General features: G+C 53.0%; 2 protein-coding genes across 7 annotated transcripts in view; one reads left to right on the plus strand and one right to left on the minus strand.

Annotated features, from left to right (window-relative positions):
• Positions 1–20,315, minus strand: part of FBH1 (F-box DNA helicase 1) — a 45,046-nt gene extending 24,731 nt beyond the window's left edge. The window contains exons 1-7 of the mRNA XM_021065037.2: positions 20,133–20,315; positions 19,935–20,061; positions 19,429–19,602; positions 7,667–7,822; positions 4,882–5,480; positions 931–1,061; positions 696–831 (exon numbers count right to left, since the gene is read on the minus strand). Coding sequence (XP_020920696.2) covers positions 696–831; positions 931–1,061; positions 4,882–5,480; positions 7,667–7,822; positions 19,429–19,602; positions 19,935–20,061; positions 20,133–20,315 — 1,506 coding nt within the window. The remainder of the gene's footprint in view (positions 1–695; positions 832–930; positions 1,062–4,881; positions 5,481–7,666; positions 7,823–19,428; positions 19,603–19,934; positions 20,062–20,132) is intronic.
• Positions 20,246–20,948, plus strand: part of ANKRD16 (ankyrin repeat domain 16) — a 32,670-nt gene continuing 31,967 nt past the window's right edge. For all 6 annotated transcript variants that reach the window (XR_014818134.1, XR_014818135.1, XR_014818133.1 and 3 more), the window contains exon 1: positions 20,246–20,633. Coding sequence is in view for 2 of the 6 variants with exons in the window: in XM_084980583.1 (XP_084836709.1) it covers positions 20,314–20,633 (320 nt within the window). In the remaining 4 variants the exon portion in view is untranslated. The remainder of the gene's footprint in view (positions 20,634–20,948) is intronic.

Here is a 20,948-nt window from a genome sequence, read left to right on the forward strand (position 1 = left end):
TTTAGAATTCCTTCCAATTTTAGGCATCTGTAACTACCGGCCCTTTATCTCTCTTTGGGACCAATGACACGATTAAGGCTTCAAAGGAGAGATTACAGAAGGTTTTGGTTTTTCAGGGCTGCAGCGGCAGCAGATGGAGGTTCCCAGGCTAGGGGTCAAGTCAGAGCTGAAGCTGCCGGCCGACACCAGAGCCACAGCAACTCGGGATCCGAGCCGCGTCTGCGACCTACACCACAGCTCACGGCAACGCCGGATCCTCAGCTCACTGATTAAACCCACGTCCTCATGGATACGAGTTGGGTTCGTTACCGCTGCGCCACAACAGGAACACCAAGAAGATTTTGATGGAGTTCCTGTTGTGGCGCAGTGGTTAGCGAATCCGACTGGGAACCATGAGGTTGCGGGTTCAGTCCCTGCCCTTGCTCGGTGGGTTCGGGATCCGGCATTGCCATGAACTGTGGTGTAGGTGGCAGACGGGGCTCGGATCCCATGCTGCTGTGGCTCTAGTGTAGGCCAGTGGCTACAGCTCCGATTCGACCCCTAGCCTGGGAACCTCCACATGCCACGGGAATCAGCCCTAGAAAAGGCAAAAAGACAAAAAGACCCAAAAAAAGGAAGCTTTTGAAAGAAATCCAAGATAACCTTCAGCCGAACGTGACCGCCACCCCAACCCTCCCCGCAGCCCCGTCACGCACCGCCGGGGCCGCGTAGAGGTCCGGGAGGTGCTGGCGCACGCAGGCCTCTGCCTCGGGGAGGAGGAGGTGATCCCTCAGGCTCCACAGCGCCCGTGCAGGGTCCACACTCGGGGAGCACTTGGTGGTGGCTGTGTAGCTGTAAGACATGGGCGGCAGCGTCCGAGGGAGAGGGCCGTCAGGGCCGATGGGAAGAGGCGGGGGCAGTGGACGTCCTGCCGGGAGCGAAGCGACTCACCGGATGAGGTTCAAGACGCACAGGTCCGACTCCTTCTCTATGCCGTAGCTCGCCAGGATGCCGTCCACTTTGCTGACAGCTTGCTCTTCGTTCAGCAGGTAGCGGTGATAGAGCTTCTTCCAAGGAATGAACTGTATAGTTTAAAAAATCCAAAACCACAGGCAGGCAATGGCCATGAGAGCACAGATCGGGCCACAGACAAACCAACCTTCTATGAAATGAAAAGCAGTTACAGCTCACCACTCACTCAAAGGGTGGACGAAGAGGGTAGAGACGCACAAATTTTCGTTGGAAACCAGGAGAATGGGGGCTTGGTTTCTGCTCCAATGCTAACTTGATACAGAATCTGGGAAAAGCTAGTGCTCGAATTTCCCTGTCTGAGGAGCTCCCATCGTGGCTCAGCAGTTAACAAGCTGGACTAGTATCCATGAGGATGTGGGTTCGATCCCTGGCCTCGCTCAGTGGGTTAAGGATCTGGAGTTGCCCTGAGCTGCGGTGTAGATCGCAGAGTTGGCTCGCATCCTACACTGCTGTGGCTGTGGTGTAGGCTGGCAGCTGTAGCTCCACTTTGACCCCTGGCCTGGGAACCTCCATATGCTATGGGTGTGGCCCTAAAAAGACAAAAGACAAGACGAAATTTCCATGTCAGGACAATAATGGCTCAGAGTTTCAACAAGGCTTAAATGAGAGCTGTGACTATACTGACATCAGACAAATAGACTTTAAGTCAAAAACTGTTAGACGAGACAAAGGAGATTATATAATGAGAAAAAGGCTAATTCACCATGAAGATGTAACAATTATCAATACACACATACCAAACATAAGAGCCCCAAACTCTAGAGAGCAAACACTGACAGAATCAAAGCAATACAGTAACTGAGACTTGGACACTTCACTTTTACGAATGGATAGAACAAACGACACCAGACCAGACCGAACGGACCTAACAGACATGCACTGAACACTCCACCCAACCACAGCATAGACAGTCTTCTCAAGTACACATGGAACACTCTCCAGGACAGACCACATGCTAGGCCACAAAACAGGGCTTAACACATTTTAAAAAACTGAAATCATAGAAATATTTTTTCAGGAACTATAAAACGAAATGAGAAAGCAGTAGCAGAAAGAAAACCGGAAAACACACGAATAGGTGGAAAGTAAACAACACTTTTAAAATTGTGTTTTAAAACTTCACAAAGAAATTAGAAAGTATCTTGAGACAAACACAAAAACACAGCACACAAAAATGTATGGGATGAAGTGTAAACAGTGCTGAGAGGTAGGTTTATGGCTATAAAAACTTACATTAAAGAAAAAGATCACACCAACCTAACTTTACATGTATAGGAACTAGAAAAAGAAAAAACTAAACCCAAAACAGCAGAAGGGAGGAAATAATAAAGACTACAAAGCAGAGATAAACGAAATAGAGAACAGAAAAAAAAATTTTTTTTAATCAATAAAGCTAAGAGTTGAGGTTTTTTTTAAAGATCGACAACGTGGATAAGCACCAGTCATGTGAGGGGGAAAGAGAAGATTCAAATAACTGAAATCAGAAATGAAAGCGGGGAGTTCCCGTCATGGCGCAATGGTTAGCGAATCCGACTAGGAACCATGAGGATGCAGGTTCGATCCCTGGACTTGCTCAGTGGTTGACGATCTGGCATTGCCGTGAGCTGTGGTGTAGGCTGCAGACGTGGCTCGGATCCCGCGTTGCTGTGGCTCTGGCGTAGACTGGCAGCTACAGCTCCGACTGGACTCCTAGCCTGGGAACCTCCATATGCCGTGGCTGCAGCCCAAGAAATAGCAAAAAGACAAAAAAAGAAAAAAAAAAGAAAGAAAGAAAGAAATGAAAGCGGGCTATGAGAACTGATGTCAAAGAAGTAAGGTCATGAGAACACTATGGACAACTGCAGGCCAACGAACCAGATTACCCAGAAGAAACGGATACATTCCTAGGAAAACACAACCCACTGAAGACTGAATCACGAAGAAACAAAAAATCTAAACCGACCAATAATGAGGACAGAGGTTGAATCAGTAAAGAGCCCAGAGCCAGATGGCCTCACTGAAGAATTCTACGGACACTGAGGAAGAGCAGTCCTCCTTAAACCCTTCGAAAACACCGAAGAGGAGGAAGCACTTCCAAACTTCCTGAGGCCAGCAAGACCTCCTGCCAAAGCCATACAAAGACACCACCAGGAACGAGACGAAGAGCTGTGACTGTCACGGAAAAGAACCGCATCATGTCACTGCCGGGGATAATAAAGAGGGTGTTAGCCTAGCATTTCAAGAGGTAAGGAGGTCCCGTCGTGGGGCAACGGAAACAAATCCCACAAGGAACCATGAGGTTGTGGGGTTCGACCCCTGGCCGTGCTCAGGGGGTTAAGGATCCAGCGTTGCCGTGAGCTGTGGCGTAGGTCGCAGATGCAGCTCGGATCCGGCGTGGCTGTGGTGTAGGCTGGCAGTTACAGCTCCGATTTGACCCCTAGCCCGGGAACCTCCTCATGCCATGGGTACGGCCCTAAAAAAACAAAAAACCAACCAAAAAAAGGTAAGGACAAGCCGGTTTATTTTCCCCAAATCTTCTCAAGCAGAATGAAGAGGACCCTCCCGTATCCCCCTCCATGACTATTTGGGTCACAGCGGAGGGACCTCAACTAAGGGACTGGAAGTGCTGACCCAAGACGGCGTCCACAACTAAAAGCAGAAAGATATTTCTCAGAAAGGAGGAGACAAGACCCCAAGCAAAGAATGGAGCGAGAGCGAGGTGAAATTTCCTCTGGGATCTTTTGCGTTTAGAAGAGAAACGTACGAAGTCTTGATACACCCACGTCGCACTCCGAGTTTCCAAACTTCAGTGCCTTTGAAGAATGAGTTCAACACGCACCTCTGGTTTCGTCCCAGCGGCTCGTCTAAGGGATACACACGCCAAGCAGACACCCTCGCAGCCCTCAGGCCGGCGGGAGGCCAGACCCTGGGAAGTGCAATTACACAACGAAGGGCAGGGCAGGGCGCCAGGCCACGCGGTGCTGGGAAATCCTTCCTGAGGGCACAGACCACCCACCATGTCAACCTCAAGGCACTGCAGGGTGACTCAACGCAGCACTTGTTTTATTAATCACCTACTGCATGTAAAATATTGCAGGACTGCGGAGAATTCAGAAACACAAAGGACAACCCACCTTCTATCAAGGCCCTAATCATTTAAGAAATGGTCTTTTTTTTTTTTACTTCTTAGGGATACACCTGTGGCTAGGGGTCGAATCTGAGCTGTAGCTGCTGGCCTACACCACAGCCACAGCCACGCCAGATCCGAGCCATGTCTGAGACCCACACCACAGCTCACGGCAATGCTGGATCCTTGCCCCACTGAGCGGGACTTGGGATCAAACCTGGATCCTCATGGATACTAGTCAGATTCGTTTCTGCTGAGCCGTGATGGGAACGCCAATGCACTAATTATCTACAGGGAAGAGGAAGCCTCTCTAAAACCGTAACAGAGAACATGATAAGTTCAAACAAAGGTATAAAGGTATAAATCACTGTAGCAGCACGAGAGAGAGAGAAAATTCAACGGGATAGAATGGGAACCAGTAGTTCACCTACGCATGAAGGCTTGAAGAAGAGGCGAGACATCCAGAGATAGGAGGGGCTTTTTAGGTGGGGGGGGGGGGATGAGACCAACACGGGGAAAGGAGCACGCAGGCCACAGCTGGGGGGCAGCAAAGCACTCATTAGGGACATGACACGGGGTTGGCGGAGGAAGGGGGTCAGCAGTGAGACTGGACAAGGTGGGTGAACCCGGAGGGCCCTGGATGCGATTCTGGAGCAAAAGGACACCCCCGAGTCAGAACTAAAACCCTACGGGCAGAAGGACAGGCGGGGTGAGGGGGCCCGGGCTCTCGCAGAGCAGACGCAGGGAAGGCGGGGGCCCCGTACCAGCGGGTCACTGATGATCTCCCTCCAGAGGTGGCACACCAAGCTCAGGTTCCAGTAGAGGTCCTCCACGGGGAGGAAGGCAAAGATGTGCCTGAGCACCTCGCTGGGCAGGCTGCAGATGCGGCTCTGGGGCTCCTGGCCCGGCAGGCTCCCGAGGAGCCCGTAGTGCGGGTCGGGGTCGGGGTCGGGCCCATCGTCCTCCGGGTCTCCTCCGCGGGACTCCCCAGGCCGCGACACCGGCCCCTCGGCTTCCCACCGGGCCTCCCCGGGCCTGGGGCACGACGGGGACAAGGGGTGCCGCGGCGTCTTCTTAGAAGCCCCGGCCCACCGCCGGGGGCCCGTGGCGGGCTGCCGCTCGTCCTCGTCCTCGAAGGCCCGAGACCGCTTCCTGGCAGGCAGCGCCGCCCCCGGCGGGCCCAGCCTTGCCTCCCCGTCCCCCTCCGGAGGCAGGGCGCACGTGCTCTCGGCGGCAAAGATCATCTCGTCCCCCGAGTCCTTGGCGCTGTCCTGGCCCCCAGAACTGCTCTTGGCCATGACATTGGTGCACTGCTGCCGGCCGGACACGAAGAACTCAGGGCTGTATCCTGGGCATCCTCGACCTGTGCCAGGAAGGACGAGACCTGAGTGATGACTGCTGACCCTCGGGGGCGGGGCGCAAAATGAAACCAACATTCCCTTACCTGCTTTAAGAGAGGAAAGAGACAAATCTATTGGTCAATTGATTACACAAACAGCTTTATGCCAAACCGAGTGATCCTGGGCTCTCGTGTGCAGACACACATTTGGAAAGAGACAAAGCCCAGTCTCTGGACAGCGTGAGGACCACGTTACACGCCGCGCTGCATACAAACAGCACACCTGCCCAGACAGCACGCAAGCACCTAACTGCTCACACCCACCCATCTGCCTACGCAATGCACCTCTCTTAGCCTGCTTGTACAATGTAAAAAAACAATTTTTTGTACAAAAAAAACCCTAAGGTTGCATAAATAGGAAAATCATTTAGATTATTAGAATTCAGTAAAATCCGCTGGTCTCATTTGACAGTTAAAATCCTTTTGATTTTTATTTCCTCCTGTAAAACTGGCACCTTATTGTAAAATATAAGTCAGGGGAGTTCCCACTGTGGCTCAGCAGGTTAAGAAACAGTATCCATGAGGCTGTGGGTCTGATCCCTGGCCTCGCTCAGGGGGTGAAGGACCCGGCACTGCTGCAAGCTGCGGCGTAAGCCCCAGACGTGGCTCACACAGGCCGGCAGCTGCAGCTCTGATTCGACCCAGGAACTTCCACATGAGTCAGGTGCAGCCGGAAAAAGCAAAAAACAAACAAACAAACAAAAAAATACACACACACACATATAGTCAGAATTCTTTTCGTGTCATTAGAGTGCACCTAATCTAGTCTAACATTTACTCAATAAGGCATTTACTAAGCACCTATGGTTCCGAGACAAATATAAACTGCATGTAAATTGCATAATAACAGTATACAGGGTCCTTGACCTCACAGACGTCTCAGGAACTTAGGGGTCTAGCTGGCGATTTCACACATCACCACAGCATTTTTAAACTCTTGTGAACTGCTGTGAAATGCCAGTGAAGTAGTTAACACCTTACCGACATACAGCAAGACATGCGCTACTTCCCTGAAAGGGCTCAACCCAGAATCCTCAAGTAAATGAGGCAGGGGGGCCAGACAGTGGAACAAAACAAGGTTTAGAATTTATAAAGTTTAATATTTTTCCCATGTCAGATAAACATTATAACTGTTTCTGGGGCACCTCGATAGAAACCAGAAGTTTTGAAGTCAAGGGGCCTGGGTGAAATCCTGCTATTTTCTAGCTGGGGAATTCAGTCGCACCAAAACCTCTGAAGACCTACCCCTCGTTCGGTGCCACGTTTCCCGCAGAAACACACCCATGCTGACAAGTCTATCAGGAAAGCGCTCACCGCACAGAAGAGAAGTTGACTCACACACACACAACAGACAAGTGTCAGACGACACAGGGCCACTGCCCTGAACCTCCCTCCTCGAATTGGTGACAGTGGTTCCCAAACGTGATAAACACATACGCCACCCCCATCCCGGTATTTCGCACGCCTGGGGAAGGCCTGAGTTGGATTCTGCAATGAGATGCAGGGCGGGGAAGGGAGCCCGTCCGGCTTACATGAACAGGCAGTGGCAGCAGAGGCAGGAAACTGCTGGGCACGTGAAGGGGAGGAAGAAAGGCAAGCTGCCAGAAGCAGAACTTGCGTGTAGGAATGTCAGCGGACGGGGCTTGAGTCCCCTAACAGCAGCAGGGACACGGCCCACACTGCAGGCTGGGAGCGGGTCTGGGAGCAGGCTGGTGACATGACAGAAAGTGGGACGAAGGACCATTATGTGATGATGTATGTGCGACGTGCTTGGGAAGAAACAAAGTCTGGAGACAAGCAGGAGGGTCAGAGCAGCAGCCCGGGCACGAGGCGACAAAGGGCACTGAAGACGCTACCACAAAAGCCTGGAACAAGGGGGCGCCAGGAGGAACACGGCGACACCGTGGGCCCAGTGACAGACTGGACAAGTCAGATCACGGCTGGAATCGTGGCGACACGCTTCCTACACGTGAGAGTGGAGACGCCCCGTGTCTTCCTGGGCCTCTTTCACCCCACGGCGCTAAGATGGGATTGTCACGGGAAACCCACACATCAGGAAGAAGGCTCAAACTGTGGCAACAGGATGGCAAGTGACAGTAGCAATATTTACACAGGGACACACACACTAGAGATGTGGAGGGCAGACGTACCCCGAGTCCCTCGCTTTGCTCTGGGTCTAGGATAGAGACCGTGGTTGGGGTCTCTGTTTGTCCATCTTTGACCGAAGGGCTGGGTCACAGCCAAGTGACTCCGCGCCAAATGTTGGCAGTCGATGGCCGTAAGATGCTTCCGCTTAAACCGTCTCACTGTTTTGCACCAGCAGGCAGAAGAAACGGGACACGTGTTAGTTATCACCAATTCTCAAGCTGGCCAGCAAATTAATTTTCAGGAATACAGTGACTACAGCCCACCTTCTCCAGCCCTTCTCCTCTCCTATTTTCCCAATTTTCAGTCATGTCGATTTCTTAGCATAGTTCCCTTCAGATTTGAGAGGAAATCCCAAGATCATAAAATAACCTATCACACTTTCTAGAAGCCCTGACAATGACACACTCATTCAAAAAGAAGGTACCCCTCACTAACAGATAAACTGAAAGCTGGCATCTTTTCCTTGACTTTAGCCAGGCCATTTATGGTCCCATAATGACCATGACTATTTTCAGAGTTGGCTACAGCTTTTCAAAAATAAACTCATTCCTTATATACCAGCTTTCCCCAAGTCACAGAAGCAGACCACACTGACCAATGCGGAGTCACTGCAGAGTCCCTGTGTGCCTCCCGCCCCCCACCCCCACCCCATGCACCTGCCCAGCCCCCAGGGCATCTGGCAGGAGGAAGAGGGTGGGAACAGGGCCCCCAAACAGAAGAGAACCAAGTCTGCTTTTCAGCATCTTCAGAGGAGGAAATTTCATATTCTCCCTCAGCAACACACTATAGCAGCAGGTGTACCTAGAATTCCATCTCAAGAGTATTGAAATAGTTTATAGTAGTCGTTTTCTGCCAGGTCATTCTTTTTCATATTTAACTGAGACTCTCTATGTTGCTGCATCTTACTGCATGTAAGCTCTACCTACCTCCTATGGCATTAAATAGGCTAGTTACACGACTGTAAAACAGTACAGTTACACTTTATAGAAGGAAAAAAAAGAGAGAGAGAGAGAGGACAAGAATCGATACAACCAGAGAATTAAAGCGATCCTTTACAGGAGATGATCAGCAGAGAAACCAGTTTCTTCCAGCACCGTGTTTTCACAGGTCCTAAAAATACTCGAGTAAACGGGAGTATCAACGGCCAGACTCTCACCCAGCACATCCTACAGCCCTGAAGGGTCGAAAACCAAGACACTACTGGGTCTTCCTGGAACTCATATTCCTAATCAGGAGCCCCCCCCCTCGGCCCTTAGCTTCTTCAGAAACGATTCTTCCAGGTTTCAGTCTATTCTTTCAAGGTTTAACAGGAGTTTTTTTAAAACATTATTTCTACACACAAAAATCGTTCTACAGGTCCCTCTAAAAGGATGCTGGAGACCTTTTAACTTCCTGAATTCAGAGTTAAGATGCAGCAGTATTACTGCTAAGCCACAGAGCAGTATTTAAAAATATGCTCAGCTGGGTAAAAGCAAACACACAACACGTCTAGTGAAGAGACAGTGGAACTGACGGGGGGTGGGATGGGGGGATGACAAAAAAAGGGGTGTGATCCCTCAGCTGACCACACAGCAACCAGAGGACCCCCAGTCCCTTAGCTTCTCTAAGACTGAGAAGTGTTATAATAATTGAGAAAATACACCCCAAAATGTTAAATTATAAAAACGCTATACAAATATCCCCATCCGCTTATTCTCTTGAACAAAGCTTAGAAGTGACTGATTTGCATAAAACACTGAAATAACTTTCCAATTATAAAGATGTCACCTAGGGGTCCCCTTTTGGCTCCGTGGGCTATAGATCTGGCGTGGCCACTGCAGCTGCTCGGGTTGCGGCTGTGGCTCAGGTTTGATCCCTGGGCCCAGGAACCTCTACATGCCAAGGGTGCGGCCAAAAATAAAAAAAAAAATAAAAGATGTCACCTAATGACAAGACATGAAGTCCATCAGCAGTGCAAGGACAACCCGCTCTGTATTACTGGAAATAGCTTTTCAAAAGCCAAGTAATATGTCTTAATTACTTCTTATGAACAGAAAATACCCTTCACTGTAATGATTTTATCAGTTTCACTCCTCTGCTGCTGGACACATTCCTCTACACTAAACACCAAATCTTGGAGTTCCTACAGTGGCTCAGTGGGTTAAGAACCGGATCCGGTGTTGCTGCGGCTGTGGTGTAGGCCGGCCGTTGCAGCTCCGATGCAACCCCTAGACTGGGAACTTCCATGTGCCATAGGTGCAGCCCTAAAAAGAAAAAGACAATAAATTAAAAAATAAAAACCAAGTCTTATTCATATGGGGGGGGGCAGAAAAAGAACGTGTGGTTTTTCTATTTTAAAAATATAATAGGAGTTCTCGTCGTGGCGCAGTGGTTAACGAATCCGACTAGGAACCACGAGGTTGCAGGTTCGATCCCTGCCCTTGCTCAGTGGGTTGAGGATCTGGCGTTGCCGTGAGCTGTGGTGTAGGTTGCAGACGCGGCTCGGATCCCGCGTTGCTGTGGCTCTGGCGTAGGCCGGTGGCTACGGCTCCGATTAGACCCCTAGCCTGGGAACCTCCATATGCTATGAGAGCGGCCCTAGAAAAGACAAAAAGACCAAATAAATAAATAAATATATAATAAATGTGAAAATTTCCTATATTGAAAAAAACAAGCTTAATGTCTGATTCTTCTCTTTGATGAGACATAAAAATTTACCTCTTCTGCTCAAAACCCTTGCTGTTACAAAGCCAACCACCTCAATGCTGTTTTGTCTGAATGGGGCCCTCTGGGCAGACTGGCAGAAGAGATACGGAAGCCTACAAAGAGCCTCGCACAACAGAGTGGGACCAAGAATTCGGATCCACGGGTCTGGACTGGCGGGTCCCCAGGGCGGGCTCTAAGATTTTGGATTTCGGTGCCGTGGGGGGTGGAGGGCGGGGAGCCCTGGGACAGCTACACTGACGAATGCCACCCTGAATTCAGACGCTCCAAACACGCCTGGCTCAGCTACGGGGGCGGCGGCGGAATTCCGGCTGAGAAACCCGCTAACCCTGTGGCGCCCCGAGGTGTGGCTGACCTCCGCTTTCTCATCAGACACCCCAGTTGTTTCCGAGCTGGCCGCACGATTCTAGAATTAGAACTGGACACAGCTGCAAAGAGTTCCCAACAGAGCACGTCCTACTTAAAAAGGGGGCAAGGTCTGCTGCCAAGCTGCCCTGAAGAGGAAGCGTTCAGATGAGGCCGCAAGGACCGCGACTAATGGTGTCAAACCCTCCAACTCATGAGAGCAGATGGGGGAGGGGGGTGGTTTGCTTCCAGAGTTCTAGTTCTTTCCAGAGTATTCCTGCAAGGGGCCCCAGGCCTGCCACCGTCGCTGTCCACGCACAGTGGCCCCGGGGCCCTGACTGCCACCTGCGAGGCAGGGCTAGCACTTGAACTACGTCCCTGACTTGGGCAAGAGGTGGGCCCCTGGGCCGCTTCTCCAGAGATGAGGGCGGTGGCTCACTGCCCGGCAGGCGCTTACACCAGAGGCTGGGTGAGGTGCTGGGAGTGGGAGCAGGCGGGCTGATCGCCAGCAGCCTGGGTTCCCTTCTCACCGCGAGGAGCTAAGCTGCCACACGGGGTCCCCACCAGGGTCACGCAGGTCAAGGCAGCCAGAACGGCTGAGAGCATCTCGCGCCGCCCACGTGGAGGCTGCCGAAGCCCATCGGCTGAAATGTGGGATGGGCACGTGGCCCACACCAGGCTGCTGGGCTCCTGAAAGGCTGCCGACGTCTTCACAGCATCGGCGTGCTTGTGAGCTGAGTGTGAAACACTCGAGCCTTCCATCTTGTGAGTGGGGTTAAACCAGCGGGTCGACTACAACGTGATCAAAATAGAGACGCTCCAGTGCCCCCTCTCCTTCTCAGCCCCCAAACCAAAGGATGCCCTGCCCTCCTGCAGGGGGGCCCCTGTCATTCAAGCCGCTCCCGCCTCTTCAAGGCGCAAAGCCAAGGGATCCGTGATGAACGCGGGTAATAGGATGGCAGCAGAGGGCACTCACTCACGGGCCCTCCAAACTCTGCCAGGCCCCAGAGACGCCCAGCTGAACTGTCTCCAGGCCCTGGGCGGGGAGGGGGACGCGGCCTCCCGAAGATTCTACCACAGTGACTGACAGAGCATGTCACCCACACACACCCCATGTCAGGACAGAACACTGGGCAAGTGGGCAAACCATCTTGCCAAACAGAGGTGTGCCCCTTCCTCCGCTTTTTCGGGGATGGCTCTCACAGCACATCCCCCGGACCCCCCTCAGGAGACCACAGGCCCGGCAGGTTCAGCGTCCCCCCTCTGCCTCTGTGGATCTGTCCTGCCCGCCCCCACCTGCACCCGCACCCGCTGGACCGCGTCACTAAACCTTCACGAAAGGACCAGCCCGAAAGGCCAGCTGCTTCCAGAAAGCACTGAGCCCGACACGACTTTGCTAACAGACATTCCAACGAGCGGGGCATGCGGAGCACGGGCTGTGGCTCCCCAATTCTGTTGTAATCTGCCTGCCTCATGTTCTCATCTGCCTGGATGCAAGACAATTTATAAAATACGTTGCACAAATCGGGATGGGGCGCTCTGGGTTTTGCAGGAAGGACCGCCGGTCCCCTTCCTCCTGGGTACACGGCGGGTGCACGCCTCCCCCACGTGCGGGTGGCTGGATGCCACCCGCAAGTGGGGCCTGGGAGCGCTGTGTGCCTCCAGGCCTGGGCCAGCAACACCCCTCCTACCTCTTCCTTTGGCCTCTGGGCCCCGACCAGGTCTGGGGAAGCGGAAGGTCACCCCCAGGAACTCCAAGAGGCCACATTCAAAAAGGAGGACCCTCCAGCGGGCTGGGTCCTTGCATTACTGCTTTAAAGAGCACCGCTCCTCCCCCACCACACACACACTCCCCAACACCTGCCATCACCCGAGACTGGTATGGGATTGAAAAGCGAGCTTGGGAGTTCTTGCTGTGGCTCAGTGGTTAACAAATCCAACTGGGAACCATAAGGTTGCGGGTTCGATCCCCCTGGCCTTGCTCAGTGGGTGAAGGATCTGGCGTTGCCATGAGCTGGGGTGTAGGCCACAGACACAGCTTGGATCCCGCATTGCTATGGCTGTGGTGAGGCCGGCGGCTACAGCTCCGATTCGACCCCTAGCCTGGGAACCTCCATATGCTGCGGGTGCAGCCCTAAAAAGACCAAAAAAAAAAAAAGAGAGAGAGAGAAAGAAAGGCGAGCTTGGACAGTGACAGGATGACCACAGTGTGGGTCTGTTTGTCGCAGTGGCCACACCCACCCAAACCATTCCAGCTGTGGCATCATTTGAAACGGATGCCAAGTCACTTCCGATCTTCCTCTACCTTTACTCATCGGAATTAGACCAAAACGTCCTCCGCAATCTATCGGTTACAGACCTAAACGGGCAAGACGAAGATCGTACGTGCCTACAACTCCTGGACGGAAAGATCATTAAACAATCACTTTTAAAAAGCCAAGATAACGCTCCAGTGCCAGGTGCTTGAGAGCAGAAAGCGCTCATAACCACACCTGCCGTGGGGGTTCCCACTGTGGTGTACGGGGATCGGCGGCATCTCTGCAGGGCCGGGGTGCGGGTTTGATCCCTGGGCCAGGCACAGTGGGTTCAAAGACCCAGAGATGCCGTTGCCTCAGCTGCAACGTGGGTCACAATTGCAGCTTCGGCTCTGATCCCTGGCTGAGAACTCCATATGCTGCGGGGCGGCCAAAAAAGAAAAGAAAAAAGAGAGAGAGAACCACCGTGGGCAGTTTTGTTGCTGACCTAGAAAAACCGAGCCTCCTCTGGTAAGTTCCCCACAAGCCTCCCCCTCTTCTCTGAGGAGCTCTGCACAGATCACCAAGTGCACCCCCCCGGCCCCGTTTCCTGCGACAGCAGAGGTGTGTGGCAGCACTGTGCAGTAGTAATGCCACCCTGTACGTCTCTGAGATACCTGCAACAGTTATTGGTACAGCTGTATGTATGTTCACGTTTTATTTATTTATTTTGTCTTTTTAGGGTGGCACCCGAGGCATACGGAGGTTCCCAGGCGAGGGGTCCAATCGGAGCTGTAGCTGCGGGTCTACACCACAACCACAGCAACTCGGGATCCGAGCCGCATCTGAGACCTACACCACAGCTTGCAGCAATGCCAGATCTTTAACCCAGTGAGTGAGGCCAGGGATCGAGCCCTCGTCCTCATGCATACAAATCGGGTTCGTTCACCCCTGAGCCACGACGGGAACTCCAGTTTAGCTGTACGTTTAATACGAGTCATAGACGTACAAGTTAGTATCGTTGCTAAAGTTTTATTACCTTTTTTTTTTTTGCTTTTTAGGGTTACACCCGTGGCACATGGAGGTTCCCAGGCTGGGGGTTGATTGGAGCTGTAGCTGCCGGCCTATGCCACAGCCCCAGCAATGCCAGATCCCAGCCACATCTGCAACCTACACCACAGCTCACGGCAATGCCAGATCTTTAACCCACCAAGTGAAGCCAGGGATTGAACCCACAACCCCAGGGTTCCTAGTCAGATTCGCCGCTGAGCCATGACGGGAACTCCAACATATTCTTAATAACTGTTTAAATGTGTATTACTCTGTCTTCACTCCTAGACTGAGAGCCTTACAGCTCAGTGGGAGGAAGGAGCAGGGCGCTCACGCAGCCCCAGGGCCCAACACACACTGGCCCCAAAACATTAACAGAATGAAGGAAGGAAGGAAATGAATAAGTGCCCAACCCCAGCGCTTCCCCCTGAAGAAGGTGAAGTCGTTGTCTTCGGCTTTGAAATCCTACACTGTCTTATAGCTCCGACAGGCTTCATGGCTTTTCAAGTTCTTTCCCAGAGTTCCTGGTGTGGCTCAGCGGTAATGAACCCGACTAGTATCTGCAGGACACAGGTTCGATCCCTGGCCTTGCTCACTGGGTTAAGGATCCGGCGTTGCCCTGAGCTGTGGTGTAGGTCGCAGACGGCTCGGATCTGGTGTTGCTGTGGCTGTGACGTAGGCCAGCAGCTGCAGCTCTGATTCAACCCCTAGCCTGGGAACCTCTGTATGCTGCAGGTACAGCCTTAAAAATCAAAAAAAAAAAAAAAAAAAAAAAAAAAGAAACCCAAAAAACACAAATCAGGAGTTCCCGTTGTGGCGCAGGGGTTAACGGATCTGACTAGGAACCATGAGGTTGCGGGTTCGATCCCTGCCCTTGCTCAGTGGGTTGGAGACCCGGCGTTGGCATGAGCTGTGGTGTAGCTCGGATTCTGCGTTACTGTGGCTCTGGCGTAGGCCGGTGGCTACAGCTCCTATTCGACCCCTAGCCTGGGAACCTCCATATGCCACTGGAGCAGCCCTAGAAAAGACAAAAAACAAAACAAACAAACAAAAAAAACCAAATCAAGTTCTTTCCCATATTCTCATTTGATCCGTGCACAACTGTGCCCAGGCCACAATTAAACCGGGGCTTTGGGAAGACTTGCTTTAAGTCACAACATAGTTTGGAGGTGAGGGAACGTGGGTCTTCTGATTCCTAAAGTCCAGAGCTCTTTTTAAGGTACTATTCTCCCTTTCACATCCAGAAAAATTCAAAGTAGCTTCTAAAATCCTTGGGTTATGGAGTTCCCGTTGTGGTGCAGAGGAACTGAATCTGACTAGTATCTATGACGACTCGGGTTTGACCCCTGGCTTTGCTCAGTGAGTGGGTCAGGGATCCGGCATTGCCATGAGCTGTGGTGTAGGTCGCAGCCACGGCACGGATCCCGCATTGCTGGGGCTGTGGCGTAGACCAGCAGCTACAGCTGATTTGACCTCTAGCCTGGGAACTTCCATATGCCACAGGGGCAGTCCTAAAAAAAAGCAAATGAAATAAAATCCCTGGGTTTAATGTCTCTGTCCCTTTTTAAACATCACTGAGGAACATCCCAACCAAAGATGTACAGCAAGTGTTTAGAAAGCGCAAGTAAATGGAAAATACCACCAAGTCCTGTGCACTCAGGATGGAAGAACCTGCAAATATTTCACACCCATGAGCTCCACATGAAGCAAACTGCGAAAGGAGACACAAGGTGCCAGCTCCCCGAGGACTCGTCTCCACGGCCCACTTCCCCATAAACCAAAGACCGAGGCTGCCAGGCTCAACCTCACTCAGGTCCGCGCATACCCTCGGGCCCCTGCCCCCTCTCCTGGAACGGCATTCACTCAGGACGGACAGGGCTTCCGACGTGTGCTTCTCACAAGGAAAAGAAGGAACAGGGAAAGGAAGGAAGAGCAAGACGACGATCACGACTCACAAACCACGATCTAGTCCCGCAAGCACTTCCACGTGTCTGTGACGGGCCAGACCCACTATGCGCAGCTCGAGAGCGTCTCCTCTTGGTCCCTTCGGGTGTCAAATGCTCCATGAGATCCCGCGCACCCGGAAATGAATGATGTCACTTGCCGGGAAGGCAGGTCTCACAACAAACACCAACTGTGAGACACGAGGCACTTTAAGTGCGACACAAACTCGCCTGTGAACACGCTGTGGGCGTAGAGAAAAGTGAACAGTTGGATGAAAAGGGCTTTATGAGGAGTTCAGCCTCACAAGAGGAGCAGGGTTCCAGAGAAACTCTACGTGCAAAACCAAGGAGAAATGCACAGCACTGTTGTGGGGGAAGCCAGGTTCATGAGAACAAGAGGCTTGCAGACTGGGGACAAGGATGTCAAAAGAATTTGGAAGCACAAAGGTCCCTAAAGAAAAGGAATACATTTATAAGCTAAGGCATTTAGACTTTATCAGAGAGGGGATTCAGAGAACCACACAGCCTTTTTAAGCGGGTTCAATGCCAAATCAAATGTACATGGTAGGACAGGACCTTTGGAGACTGACGATGAGCAGCCAGGCAGATTGTCAGGAAAACAAGGCGGGAGGTCTCAGGTCAGTGGCAGCACAAACAGGGAGAAGGGGAAAGTGAAGAGCAACAAGTCTTCTCTGGAGTTTCTGATGTGGCTCAGCGGGTTAAGCACTCAACGTTGTCTCTAGGAGGACGCAGGTTCAGTCCCTGGCCTGGCTCAGTGGGTTAAGGATCTGGCTGTGGTGTAGGCCCAGCTGCAGCTCTGATTAGACCCTTGGCCTGGGAACTTCCATATGCCACGTGTGTGGCTGTAAAAAGAAATTAAAAAAAAACAAACAAACAAACAAACAAAAAACCTTCTTTAACTGGAGAGACTGAAAGAGAGAGAAGAGCACAGGTGACGGACAATTCCAGCCAGAACTCAGTGATAAAGTTATTAACCACAGTGAGTAAAGGAGAAATCACTTCTTTCGAGCGTGAAGGTGAAGTTTTCAGTTTTGAAAATGGCTGGTTGTTTTAAAATCATCTCTAGGAGTTCCCGTTGTGGTGCAAGGGAAACAAATCCAACTAGGAACCATGAGGTTTCGGGTTCTATCCCTGGCCTTGCTCAGTGGGTTAAAGATCTGGCGTTGCCGTGAGCTGAGGTGTAGGTCGCAGATGCAGCTCGGATCCCCCGTTGCTGTGGCTGTGGTGTAGGCTGGCAGCTGCAGCTCCAATGAGACCCCTCACCTGCCAACCTCCATATGCCGCAGGAAGCGGCCCTAGAAAAGGCAAAAAGACACAAAAAATAAATAAAATCATCTATAGAATAATTTTAAATTCAAGTTCCAGGAGGTACTCTGAAATATGAGGCTAGTCCTGAAAACACATGCGCGTGACAGCTGGAGACCTGAGAGCTGAGGTGCTCTGATGAGATGCTCTGTGAGCAGGTGATTCCACAGGCAGATAGGCAAAGACACTCCACACTCACTCTTCAAATAAAAACCAGCCTAGGAAGGACAGAGGCAGAGGATAAGCAGAGAAAGAGAATGACGATGACCAATCTGAAATTAGACTTCCGAGAGCAATGTCAATAGTTTCATGTTCACACACACACACAGGCCACAAAACCTATCAAATGATCACGGCACCGACGACCAGGGCTGAATGCTACGGAACCAAAGAACACAACACGAGAAAAAGGAACGAGGACAGCCAAGTGGCAAATCACAATGCCAACGATGGCCACGTGGGCAGTGAGTCACTAAAGGGCACACTGCAAATCCCACACGCCTGCACAACAAGGATGAGCGGAGCAACTGGGAAACCAGTTAAGACCCCAGAAGAGCTGCATCCATGAGCTCACTGTCAAGATTTGCCCCTCCTACACCAAGCTTTTGCTCTGGAGAATCACAGGGGCTGTGGACAGATTCACATACCTTATCATTTAGTTGTCTAAAAACACTCGGTCCCATTGTGCAAACGTGCACCGATTTTGTTCTTTAAAATACGGAAACATGGAGCTCCCGCCGAGGCTCAGGGGAAACGAATCTGACTAGGAACCATGAAGTTGCGGGTTCAATCCTTGGCCTCACTCAGTGGGTTAAGGATCTGGCGTTGCTGTGAACTGTGGTATAAGTTGCAGATTCGGCTTGGATCTGGTATGGCCATAGCTGTGATGTAGGCCAAAAGCTGTAGCTCCGATTAGACCCCTAGCCTGGAAGTGTCCATATGTCGTGGATGTGGCCCTAAAAAGACAGAAAAATAAATAAGCTTAAGGAAACTAGAGGCATAAGGGAAGAGATACCAGGGTCATTAGCAAGTGGGGGGTGGGGTGTTGAGCAGCAACAATTGCGAAACTACCATATACCTCAACCTCCATTTGCACCAACACAGACAACTGCAGTTAAGAACAATGCTTGGCCTGTCCTAAAACTTGATGCAGTTCAAAGCACTTTTCTGCCTTCCTGTTTTTGAAGCGGCAAGATACAATGGAACAGCAACTTTGGCAAAGCTGATACTGGACCTGGTCCTGTCTCCATAACTATCCATATTATTCAGTCCACCAAATTCAAACGCAACCTGCTCTTTAGTAAAACGGGGTTGTTTTCGTACCAGAGGTCTTTTTTCTCTCTTGAGCAGCGCACCACGCACCAGCAGACACTCACTGGGTGCTACCATCTTTCCTTCCAGAGGCCTTTCTTTATACCACCTCTGGGAAAAAGCTAACCTCTTTAACCTGTTTAGGCTTCGCTGCCGCAGCTACCCCCCCCCCCCCAATCATGGTGCCTTATAGGGTTGTTTGTGAACTGGGTGATTAATGTAAAGTGCTTTGTAAACCAGAGTGCAATACCATACGTGAAGCATAATTGTTTCCAGGCCTGGCAAATAGTAGCTGCTCCCATTTTATCTCCAAAGCAACTGAAAACACCCGGAGGGTTGAATGACTAGCACCCAGTAAGATCAGGTAAAAACTCAACAGCTACCCTCAGCTCTCCCATCAACCCACACAGCAGGCTCAGATCTTAATGTACCCTCCACCAGCTCAAGGCCCTTTCACATCGCCTTAATTTTCTCAATGTTCAGGTAAGGGGAAAGGAAGACTGCAAAAAAAAAGGAAGCAAAAGGATACAATAAAATGACTCGCCCAAGGTCAAAACAGCAACGCAGAAGGAAAGGAAATGCTAGCTGGCCAGCAGCGGAGGCCACGTCCCCCGTGACTCCCACAGCCCCGAGCAGCGCCGCACCCCTGCGTCCCGTGAGCCCCTGGACCTCCCCCGCGTGCGCGCCCCACTGCGCCCCTGCACCTCACCGGCAGTCTGCCCGCGCCCCTCCACGCCCCCCGCGGGCAGCTCCATGCCCCAAGGCCAGACCCCGCTAAGGACCCCCAAAGGTTCAGCGTCCACACGGCTTGGCCCCACCCGCGCACCCTGCCACGTCGGCGGCCTCACGCACTATGGCGCTCTGCAACGGGGCTCCTGCCGCCGCCGCCGGGCCAGAGCCCCCCAGGCGTCCCAGTCTCAGCGTCCCCCGGGCAGCGCGAGCCCGAGCAGGCCGCGGACTTCCTCCGCCAGCTCCGCCCCCGCCGCAGCCCCGCGAAGAGCCCGCCGCCGGCGCTGACGGACTGTGCTCCGGACCAATCGAAACGCGTGTGCGGAAGGGGCGCGCTGACAGACTGCCCCAGCGACCAATCGGAACGCGCACTTGCAATAGGGGCGGCTACCGCAAGCGGGCCCCGCCCCGTCCGTGCTTCCTCTAGGGCGGAAGAAACGAGTGGAAACTTTCCCAGAGTTCCTCTGAGCTCCGGGACCCGCGGAAGGGCCGCGTCGGGCGGGGCGGGACTGTGGGCGGAGCGGGGCTGGGGGCGGGAACGTGCGGGCTCCACCCCGTCCCCCGGGGGCCCGCGCTGCCAGGTGATCCCGACTGGCGGCGGCGTCCGCACTCAGACGCTTAGAACCTACCCCGGCCTGCCCCGCTTTCGGGACCCACATTGGTGCGGCCTCCGCGCAGGCCTCTCCGGTCTCCCGGCGGCGGGGTGAACTCGGGCTCAGGGCGGGCGTCCCTCCCGGCAGACGCTGCCGCCACTACCTAGCGTTTTGCTCCGGGGCGAAACCAGGGCGTGCGGCAGGCTCCGAGCGTGCGTTCGCGCGAGCCCGCACGCGTGGTCCGTGGGAGGCAGCGTCCCGGGGGCGGGCCAGGCCGGGGAGGGGGCCGGGATCTGGGCGGGGCCGGGGGAGGGGCCCCGGGGCGAGGGCGGGGCATCCGGAAGAGTGTCCCGGGGAGGGGCGGGGCTGGAGGAGGGTCCTCCGGGCCGTCCCGGCCCGTAGAGGATCTCGGGCCATGGCGGCGTCTGTGGACCCGCGGCGGTTGTACCGGCTGGTGCACGAAGGCCAGCTGTGCGCCCTGCGGGAGGAGCTGCGGGCAGCAGGCCGCGCCGACTGCGCGGGGCCGGCTGGGGACACCCTCCTGCACTGCGCCGCGCGCCACGGCCACCTGGACGTCCTGACCTATCTGGTCGAGGCTTGGGACATGGACATCGAAGCCACCAACCGAGACTACAAGCGGCCGCTGCACGAGGCGGCCTCCATGGGCCACCGGGACTGCGTGCGATACCTGCTGGGCCGGGGAGCAGCGGTCGACTGCCTGAAGAAGGCCGACTGGTAGGTGGCGGGACTTTCGGAGAGACCCGCACCCTTCCCTGCAGGATCGTGAATTCCCACTCCGTCCACACTGTAGTTCCTCAACCTTCCCCTATAGAGAAGAATGACCTACAGCGAACCTTGTCGCTGCCCTTGTGGGGACTGTTGCAGTCTTCTGTTCCAAACTGCCTCCCGTTGCAAAGCACAGGACAGTACAGATGAACAGGTAGAGACAGTCAGTCTACGAATTGTTTGTCCCGCGTGTAGATCGCATGAGCCCCAGGATGCGATGTTCTTCTGGGAACATTTAGCTAAATGATGACTTCACCGATGACA

The sequence above is a fragment of the Sus scrofa genome, chromosome 10 (assembly GCF_054392235.1).
Source record: "Sus scrofa isolate SSC_HxYL_T2T_F1_AM1 chromosome 10, Sscrofa_HxYL_maternal_Yorkshire_Landrace_v2.0, whole genome shotgun sequence".
In the NCBI taxonomy this organism is placed as follows: Eukaryota; Metazoa; Chordata; class Mammalia; order Artiodactyla; family Suidae; genus Sus; species Sus scrofa.